At 43.4% G+C, this 10,847-nt stretch overlaps 1 protein-coding gene across 1 annotated transcript; it reads right to left on the minus strand.

Moving 5' to 3' along the window:
* Window positions 1-1,152: 1,152 nt before the first annotated feature.
* On the minus strand, window positions 1,153-7,467 carry LOC134362765 (uncharacterized protein C2orf78-like; the record flags this gene model as incomplete). Its single annotated transcript, XM_063078007.1, has 3 exons — window positions 7,371-7,467; window positions 3,728-4,489; window positions 1,153-2,885 (listed from the first exon to the last, which is right to left on the minus strand). Coding segments are annotated over exons 1-3 (2,592 nt in total), but the record flags the coding sequence as incomplete, so codon positions are not given.
* Between the last annotated feature and the right edge of the window lie 3,380 nt (window positions 7,468-10,847).

A 10,847-nucleotide genomic window follows, 5' to 3' on the forward strand; every position in this document is an offset into this window, starting at 1 on the left:
GGCGCCCGTGTCGGTGGAGAACTTGCTGGGCTTTTCACCTTAATATTCAGGCCCCTCCAGAAACTGATCTCGTCCACCCAAAACCTCCAGATGCTGTGCTCTGAAAGCCAGGTTGACCTCCTGTGGGCGCTTGCAAACACTGAGGACTTGTGGGGCTCGTAGGCTTCCAATGGAGGCCTTGCTCCTTTGCGTGCAATGCGACCCCAGCCCCAGCTGAACCTGCTACTGAAGTGGCAGGGTGATAAATAATATTGGCCTTGCACGTTGCCAAGGTTAACTGAAGTAATACATCTTTCCGGCCCGGTTCATAGGTGTTGAGTGCATAGAGATTTATATTCCAAGCCCTGTTTTGGGTGAGCCTCATGCTGCTGCGATTCACTTTGCTAGGCCCCAGGTTATCACCTGCCTGCAGGAAATCTGTGAGCTCTTGCCACTCCCCTGGTAGATTCCCCTGTGTTTAGTATTCACCTTTCCCAGCTCTATTCACACATGCATAAGGTAACCCAAACCCGTTGGAGATATGTCCTGATCGTATTTTCTCAAAAGCTATCTGGTAGGTCATGAGACATAAAGCCATCCTGTGTCAGAGATTTTTTACATTTCTTCTGTTCAGCCCAGACTGCTCTTCAGCCTTCTTCAACTTTATCCAAATTTTACTCTTTTCACCTAACCTCAGACTCTGCATCTCACTTTTGCCATTTCTCCTATTTCTGATTCTTTCTATGAGCCCATAAAATCTCTCCCCTTATGGCCTTCCTAGTCCTGAACTGGGCTGCTTCCTCTCTCCTCAGGTCTTATCCCTTTATTTCCTGTTCTTCCACCCAAGTTTCCTTTCCTTCTCTCTAAAGCAGCCTTTGATCCCCACCACGACCACCAAGGAAAAACCACAGTAAAGAGCATCGGAAAACTCAACAGGCTTTTTTATTACTCAGCTATTAATTCTAGGACATGTGTTTATTCAGTTTCATTAAGGTTTAAAAATATATCAGAAGAGGGAAATTTGTATCTATCTATCTATGTGCATATTATATCTATCTATATTCCTATCTATCTATCTATATCTATCTTGTGTCTATCTCCATATATATGCGGAAAACCAGCTGGTACCCAAAGTGGCACCAACAATCTTAGAAGCTCTTATTTTGCATAGCCATAGTATCTACCCATTTCCATCTCTTTTTCCCTCTCGATGAAATACTGCACTTTCCCCAAAGATGTACATTTGGCAGCATTCTCACGCTCGTGCTCAGCCAGCTTCTTCATGGCCTCGCGCTCTGGCCTCTGCTCTTTTGTAATGGGCGTTGACATTTCTGGCTCAGGAACATTTGGATTCCTCCATGGAATTCGTTGGTAGCGCAAGTCTTGGAGTGGATATTGGGTTTGAGGCTTGGGTGGTGGCTGGAGTTTGGTCACAGCAGTGGAAACGGGCCCCTGCCGCAGAGAAGTGCAGGATGATGTTTTGTCGGGTGCGGGCCCAGAAGCAGCCCTCTGAGGGACACTGGGCGACCTAGGGTTGGTCAAACCTGGTTGGGTTGTGTTGATTGGAATTGGCTGAGCTGGCCTGGCAGGACCTGTCAAGGATGCATTGGCAGGAGCTGGTTGGGATGGATTGGCTGAGTTAGTAGCACCAGGCTGGGCAGAGTAAGCCATAGCAGGCCTATGTGAGGCCAGAGACTGTGGCCTCCGAGGAGCAGGTCGAGGTCGAGGCCTGTCCAGGGTCAGAAAAGGCAAAGGTATCAGCCTGACCTTCCCAGGAGGTGGCAGCTCAAACTGGGATGGAGATGGAGACTCCTCTTCAGCAATGCCATCTCGTTTCTGGGCCTTGACTTGAGTTTTCTCAGGACTTTTACCCTTCCATGGGGTATCCGGCTGTCGTTTGATAGCTCGGGCTGGCTGGGGTTCTCTGGTGTTGCTAGAGTTTCCTAGGGCCCGAGAGGAAGAGAGCCCAGCTTTCTTGTCATTCTTCCTCCCCAGTGCATGAAAAACCTGCACAGACTCCAGCATGTGCATGCCTAGGCTGCTTCGAGGCTTTTTGAAGACCTCTTGGCTAAGGTCAGGTTGATTTTTCTTCCGCTTCATCCTGGGAATAGTTGGCTTCCCTTCTGCCTGGACTTTGTTCCCTGGCTGCTTACTCTCTTCAGCTTTCCTGGACTGATTTTCTCTTGATCTTTCGTTTTTTTCCTGCCTGTGGCTCTTAGTTTTACTCACCCTGCTAGAGGCACCATTCTCAGGTTCGCTCTTAGGATGCTTGACCGCATTCACAGGAGCCCTGTCACTGGCTGCAGCACTGCAAACAACCACTTCTTCCCCTAACAGGCACTCTGGGTTCTTTGGCTGGCTTTTGGCTCTGGGAGCACCACTCATATGCTCAGAGGCTTTACGCCTGTTCTTCCTGACCTGATTGAAGGGACCCGTTATGGTACTCGTCTTGTCCTGCACCTGATTCATCTTGATGGCTCTGGTGTCTTTGGCTTTGATGGCTGTGAGATCGTTGGATTGGTCAAGATATTTCAAGGAATTCAAGAGCTGGGGAAGGTGAATATCTTCCACCAGTTTAGGGGTGTTCTGAAAACCACTGCTGGGCTCAATCCCATTTTCAAGTGTCCCTTGGTCCTCAAGACTAAGGCTGTTCTTTCCGAGACTGGCATTGTCAGGACCAGGAGGCTCCTTTTGTCCAGGAGGATCAATGCACGCCAGAATCTGCTGAATGTCAGGGATTTCTAAAGGGAGTAGTGGAAGATCTTGGTTTTCTATTGGGATGTGGTCGTCATCCAGAGGCTTCGAAACCTTGGTTTTCATCTCATCCGAATTCTTATGCTCTGCTTGTTCCTTGCTTGAAGGTTGCAATCCCAGGGAAGTCTCCATCCCAAAGGAAGATTCCATCACTACAAAGGAATCAAGGAAAAACTCAGTCCCTGGGTAAGTGAGATACTCCCCCTACATACATACACAGCAATCAGGCACCTTCCAACAGTGGGCAAGGCATTTCCACTAGCTCTTCTTAAGGACCATGGACAGGACCTTGTGTTAAAAGATAGGCAGGGACCGGTCTACTTTGCTTGTGATCATTTGATCTCATGGTTTGTCGGTTTTCTTGGTATTTCATAGGGTTGTGGTAAGTGTCTAAAAAGTGAACGTGATTTTTGAACTATGAAATGTTTTATACAGCCTAGTATTCTCATATACAGTCCTTTCAATTCTCTCCACTCTTCTGAGGGAATAAGAACACTTCATGTCAAGGACCGGGACAGAGAGTGGAGCCCTTGCTCATGAAATACACAAGCAAGGACGCATTCTGAGCCGGCTTGCTATGGGCAGGATCTCTGAACACAAGGTCTGAAATCCTGGTGTACATTAAGGGAAATTAAACTGTCACTACCACATAAGAATTCTGAAGTGCCTTCCAAAGAGACTAAAGCAGTAGATCAGGGAAGGCCCTTAATTACAGTGTGGTGGTGTAGGGAGACTGAGGAGCACGGCAGCAAAGAGTGAGGCATCCCTTGGTGTGTTCTTGATGTTCTCTTGTGTGTAGCATAGATGGCATTGTAGTATCCCACCTTCCCACCTATATAGAGTCTGAAAGTGGAGAGCACTGAGCAATGGTGGTGGTTAAACTCTCAGGACCTAAACTCTACCTATCTGTGGACTCACCACTTCTCAGCTGCAGACGTGACCCTCCTTTGCAATGCTGACTTAAGTCCTCTCCCTTCTTGCTGTTTGGACTCACCTTGAAAAGGTATTTCTGCCATGGATTGAGCGGACACCGAGTTGTAGGTTCCAGACGTGGAGACTGGTGTTAGGACATTTGTGGCCTGAAACTCCTCCAGCACCATCACTATCTCTGGTTGAGGGGCAGAGGCCCTGCTTCCCGTGTATGACACAGAGCCATAGGACTGCAGGCAGGGGCCAAGCTCTCCACACAGTAGAGGCCCCAATTTGCCTTGATTATAGTAAAACATCTGGCTTCCTTCCTGGTAGGGAAGTGACAGGCAATGTCCCTGATTTGGAATCTGAGATGGTGTCCCCTGAACAAGGCTGGCAGACAGTGATGGATACACAGGGACCACAGTATTGGCAACTGAAGTTTTATCATACTGGGCTGCCATAGACGTGGCAGAAACAGCTGTGTCTAGGTCAATGACAATCACAGTGTAGTCTTCAAGTGATGATGACTTCTTTTCAGTGCTTCCTATGGTATCCCACTTAAGAATACCTGGATAGGAGGCAGCTGAAGTGGAGATCTGGCTCAGGCCAGTCACCCCAGACAACATAGCTGTGCTAGAATGTGGGTAAGGGTAGGCACTACCTATGAGTGGCTGGAAAGAGGTGCCAGAGGCTGATGGCAGTAGCCATGCCGAATTGACAGCTGGTGCACGGGTGCTGGAAAAGTTGCAGACACTTCCTTTTATGGAAACTGCATTGTTCACCACAGGAAGAGAGAGCTGAAGAGAATTTGAAGCTCCAAGTACAGATGGATTTTGGAAATTTTCTGCAGGAAACAAAAGGGCGATGAAAGATCGATGAGATTGATAAACTTTCACTTTCTTTAAGGAACAGCATTATGTTAAGCTTGTTGCAATCAGGAAGTCTCTAATACCAATGCTCACTGAGATACCAAAAATCAAAGCTGATGATGTCCGTAAGTGCTGGAACACTTTGGTACTCTTCTGAGGAACTGCCTCTGCTCCAAGCTGGGCACAGATGTGCAGAAGACCCAAGTGGTCTGCTACATATGTTGTTCCCAGGTTAGAAGCAAACTTCTCCCTGCCCTGTCTTTCCCTTCAGCGGGTACTAGCATGGTCTCGTAATTATCTCCTAGAATCGAGGCATTTCAGAAGTAGGAGGCCCTTAGCAAACTTCAGTTTGAACATTCTCATATTACAAGTGAGGAAACTGAGGCTCACAGAGGTCAGATTGACTTAGTCAGGTTCTCTCATTTTGTTAGTATCATTACCAGGTTACAGACCCTGACTCCATTGCTAGTAGTCTTGCTCTGAGCAAAGGCCAGAAACAGGGAGAAATACAACGTTAAATACAGGCAATTTTATTTTGTCCATTAGAAAACTGTACAGCTACTACTATTGTAATCTTCGGTCTCATTTTGCTTGGGTAGGTCACATGCCATTTCCTAGAGTTCACATGTAAGCCCGTCCAGTTGGTAAATGTAAAGGACCATTCTTTACCCTCTTCAAACCTAGCTTCTGATCCAAAGTCAAAATGACTACCTGAGTGTTTCTCAAGAAATGCTTTTGGGAAAAAAAAAAAAAAACGTTATTGAAACTCTTTGAACTTTAGGTTACTCATCTAAAAAGTGATCATCATAATAATACCGGGTATCATTCATATATGTATGAAGGTAATACATATGACTTGTAGAAAGGGAGATCATGAAGTTCTGGAAAGACAATACGACAAAAATCATGAAAAACGCATAACATCCCACTACGAAAAGGAACACATAGGTATTAATGAAAGTTGAGCTATAATGACTACAGCAGGAATGAAAGCTTAGTAATTTTAATCAAAAATGAAGTTCTGTTACCATAGATGTAATATTATGAAAGTGAATATTGGCTCCTCTACTTCAGACAATACTGCTAACCAAGAACAGACCACGAAAGAAGGTGACTTTGAATGAACCAATACACATAGACAGAGCAGCCATATTAATATAAAGGTGTAATTAGCAGGAAAATGCAGTAAATGCGAATGTATAGGGAGCCATAATATCTGCCGGCAAATATTTTAATAAAAACTGGTAAAAGCAGAGGGCAAAACAATAACCATAAAGGAATTCCTTTATTGTGCTCATTCCTATTTCTCTGAATATTACCCAGCAAGTAGCAGATATTAATCCTAGTTGAAATAGATAGTTCAATTGATAGAGCCACATAAGGAGAAAGAAAAGTATCATGAAGGTTTTTATATTTATCCTGCAAACATAGATTATAATCATCGTCAACATCTAAGAAAATGTCTCCCCAAAGCCTAAAAAGATCACCTAAACAGAATCCAGTTTTAAAAACAACCCAAAGGACTCCACGAATTTGTTTGGATAAAAGCGAAATTACAGATGTGGTGCTTGACTTTTTCTTTTTCTTCTGAGGTAGGTCGTTCTTTATATTCTTAAGTCTAAAAATGGTTAATGACTGTTCATCAGTACGCACTCTGATTCAGGAAGAAAATAATTGTAAAGATGAAAAGCAGCCTTTACTTGACACCTACTTAGCACGCAAAGGAATTTGTCCTTCTGATGCAAGTTAGGATACATCATTTTTGAAACACACAATTTTATTTTCAATATGAGAAAAATCCATACGGTTTAAAACTCAGGAAAAAAAACACTTAAAATTCTGTTCCCTCCAGCCCCCTAGATAACCACTTTTCTTAATTTTTTGTTTATGCGAAACATCATTTCTAAACCATTTCTTCACTGTTCATTTATAAAACTGTCAAGTGTCATCTGAGTTCAAAGAAGAAACAGAAAAAAACCAGGCAACTAAATATGACTTTCCTGGTGAGCTGCTTTTCCTAGTGACACCCTGCTGTAGCCTTAGTTTCCTTCTTAGTCCGGTCATCTAAGCACTTGCTGACTTCATTTTGCCCTGCTCTGAGGAGATTTCCCTCTATGCTCGTGCCCCTTTCATATAAAATCTCGAGTCCCCTTCAGCATTCCATCACAAACTGCCTTCTTTTTTCCTGAGAACTCCTGCGTGCTCTCCACCTCTTTCATCTAGTTTCTCCTTCCTCATTTTTACATTCACTTGCCCCTGTCAGTTCCTGTTGGCCTGTGCTGGATGAAAACAGTTGCCAAACTTCCTTGCCCCAAGAACATCTGTCTCCTTCTGGCCCGCTACTCTCCATCCCCTCTCCCTATATGTCTTCACCTAGTTTACACAGAAAATGCCACAACAAGTGAATGTTACTTTTTGAACAGCACTGAATTTGAAATACTGAAGTTAATATATTAGTACAGGGAGACAATTACAGGTGAAACCTCTTGGTAGATGTTGTTAGTTTTCTACACCACCGAGGCTTTTTCTCTGTTTCTCTTGAAGCAAACAGTCTCAAGAAGTGTCTAATTTCATTTTCTGTGCACAAGCTCTTTAAGATCTAACATTAGAAAGGAAAGGGTCCAGAAAGAATAACCAATCTATTATCCTAATATAACATATGAGGAAACAGATTTTGTGAGAGAGTAAATGGTTTGTCCGAAGTTACACAGCTAGTACATGTCAGAGCCAAAACTGAAATGAGGTTTCCAGATTTCTGGTTCAATACTTTACCCCATTATTCTAAAGTGTCTTGACGGTACTACTAACTTTAGGGGGAAGAAATCCAATGAAACCCTAGAAAGTTCCTGTCCTTACCTGACATGGAGAGAGACGAGGAAACGTCAACTGAGGACACACAGGATGAGGAGACGATACTGGAGGATGTCTGGGTGGCAGAAGCCAAAGGGCGCATGTGTCCAGTACAGAGGTTACTGATCACTGGCCACTGGCCACTGGCGATGATTCGAGTTTATTGACACACAACTCCATGGAAACCCCAAGATTCTACCACGTGGCAGTAGGTTGGTGGGCAAATGATGTCACAAAACAGGCAGTTTAAAGGTATCCAGTAGCCAATAGGGAGGTCAAATTTCCAACAGGAAGGTGAGATTGGACGGAGAGAGTGGCAGGAGCAGCATCTAAATGTCTGAACTCTGGGGAGGTTCAATACTGCAAGGCAGACATGATAGTTCCACGTTCCCCTGGATCATCTCAGTGCTTCTTATAGATGTTCATTAATATAATTAACTAAGAGTCATTTATATTTTGTATGTTATTTTTAATGGAATATATAATCTTATACATTTCTAAGTAGATATTACATATTCAGTTAATTAATATCCTTGGGGAGGAAGGAAAGGGACACATAGTGTAAGCAATAGCAGTTGTTCTGAAACTATTTCAGTTATTTTGCTTAGTGAAATTACTGCAACTTTCAGGGAGCAAAGGAAGGGATTAAAGGGCTCTTTCTGTGCCTTGGTTGAAGACTAGGGTGAGTGTGCCTTGTAGGGAATGATGTAATCCACGGCTCTTCTCTTAGTTTCTTTTCCTTGAATCCTACCTTCCTTGGGCTGGGCTGGGCTGGGCCGGGCCAGGTGGCGCCAGATCGGACTTGCAACTCTCTTCTGCTCTCCTTTCTTCCCCTTCATTTTAGGCATTGTTTCTGAGATGAGCCTTGATGTTGCCTTCTTATACTCGTGGATGTTACTTCCTGCAAACTTCAAGAAGCAGCGGTCTTCCCTTCAATGCCCCGATGCTTTGAATAATGGACTCTGCCTAGTCTAAGCCAACACCAGAGTGGTAGAAGATACAGGTAATTGCAGACGTTCCTTCTTCTGGTCTGTGGTCACAATTCTTTTGCCCATAAGTTGCTACCTCTGGCTCCTTGCCCTTCTTCATAGACATTCTGCCATCCTGCTCTTTTATACGTGGGAAGCATTTGGGATGTTTTCTATTTTCTCACTCGAGAGAATCCAGTGTGGCAGATACTGTAGCTTCCTCTCCCTTGAAAACAGCCACTGGAGAATCTTGGGCATCTAGGATTTTTCCTATGCCATGCTTGAGTGCAATGCCAGGCAAAATGAAGAGAAGAATACTTAGAGAAAGAAGACATCGATGGAAAATAGGGAACGGGTAAGGCAAGGGCACAGGAAAAAAGAGACTCGTGTACTTTTTGGTTTCTGTAAAAAACAAGTTGACATTCTTTGGCCTCATTTTGTACTAGCAGAACAGACAATTCAATGTGTGTGTGTGTGTGTGTGTGTGTGTGTGTGTGTGTGTGTGTGTGTGTGTGTGTGTGTGTGTGTGTGTGTGTGTAGATAAATGTTTTTGACGTGTATAGGTTTTATGTAGCTAGAGAATCCAGAAGCTGCCATGGATTTGTACACTGAAGAGAATAGTCATAAATGGATTTGCTTTTTTTGTTTTATGTCATATTACCTAATGTATGCCATTCATTATTATGTTTGTAGAATAGGGATTGTTTCTAAATGCTTTGGTTTTTCTACATGTTTTTTTTCCACCCCTAGTCCTATGTTTCAAAAATCCAACCTGGAAGACATATTGCATGTTCTTTTCTCTTGATTAGCTTATATTGAAACATCACAAACTAACTTGACCTGATGGATTTTGTGGAGAAAATTAAAGAGGGGTCTGTGAAAAAGGCATTTTGGTGAGCTATACCACATTAAGTGTGGTGTAACTTATGTGCCTGAGCATAAAGAACAGATGTTGCTGTCAGCCCACTTGGCCTGGTTGCCTTTGTTTTTGTTCCCCTGTTTAGTGCTTTTCTCACCACCTTCTCTTGTGACAATGATAAAGTGAGTTAAGACTGAGTTGCTAACGGTTGATATGTGGATTAAGCTGGTTTGGGGGAGGAAATGCGTGGCTAGAATCATTTTTCTTGGTGGCAAGCTTTCAGGCACGCCTAGAAATATCGTTATGGGGACTTTTCTAGTGGCAGTTAGAAGGTAGCATTCGATACAAGATGCTAAGAGCCCGGAAGAAGATACATTGATAGGTGGGACCTGTAACGATCAGTATTGCTTTTATAGACTTATTTTTCCCATCTCTTCCCGTCATGCTCCTACTGCTTCTTACGCAATTTCAGTGATTGTATGTGTGCATCTGTGGGGGTGATGCTTATCTGAGAAGAAATTGTGAAAGGTGTGGCAGGGTAGACATATGGTTTAAGTTTCCAAGTGTTTTTCCCTTTGAGCTTAGCTTCCCCTCTCACATAGCTTACTTCCATAATACTAACATGGAATGTGAGGCTAACAATGTATACGAAGTGTCTGCAAGCCAAGCAGTGTCTATTTTCTCTATGGTCACACAGAAATCAATGGCATCCATAGCTACTACATGTTTGGGTGGGTGATATGGATAGGGAGATGCGTGGTAAGAACAACAACGTGTTTACATAGGAAAATGCTCAGTTGCAACATTCAATTCTATTTAGGCAAATGCTTCTCATAGTTTGGTCTCTCCTGGTTCCTTGCCTCTGTCACGATTTTCTCTCCACAGTTTCTAGCCACTTAACTCTAGCTCCCAGTCTCAGCATCATCTTAACCTCCAAAATGAATCTCAAATTTAGGAGGAAGAACCTAAAGAGCTTCAGTCTAACACTCTGGAACTTCGTTACGTCCTACCCTGACTAAAGCCTCCGTTTTCATAGTCAGGGTGTTATCTTGTTCCAGAGACCCATTCCCTGCATTTCGTACCCATCAGGATAGCTGGGCTTGTCTCAGTGTAACATCCCCAGACCTAAATGACATGAATCAGAACGAAAAGAGCTAAGAGAACTCAGTACACAATTAAAAATTTTAAATATTCTAAGAACTAAACACCAAACTAAACGCAACACAAGGGTAAATGAAAACACAAGAAATACTTTAAAATGAAAAAGAAGATGATAGAAATGATTCTAGAGAAATGGCAAGTATAAAAGGTAAGCAAAAAAAGCCAGGACAGTTCTGAAAAGGGTAGTGCAAATAAACAGAAGCATTTAGAATAACACAAAAATGATATTTCAAGTCAGTCGGACGGATTACTCAATAAATTGGGATGCGTACCTCATGTTGGGCTACATATAAATAAGTTCTCTGGAAGGATCCAAAAAGTGGCAAAAGTAGATGTCTCTGAGGGAGGGGTGAAGTGCTTGGCTGAGAAATGGGGAAAATGGTGAATTTCCACTGAATAGCCTTTTGCATCTTTCTAATGTTCTGTCATGTCAATCTATTACCTCTCAAGTCTGAATGCCTGGGTTCAAATTGCTCCCCCAATTGCTAGCACTTA

The sequence above is a fragment of the Cynocephalus volans genome, chromosome 14, assembly GCF_027409185.1.
Source record: "Cynocephalus volans isolate mCynVol1 chromosome 14, mCynVol1.pri, whole genome shotgun sequence".
In the NCBI taxonomy this organism is placed as follows: Eukaryota; Metazoa; Chordata; class Mammalia; order Dermoptera; family Cynocephalidae; genus Cynocephalus; species Cynocephalus volans.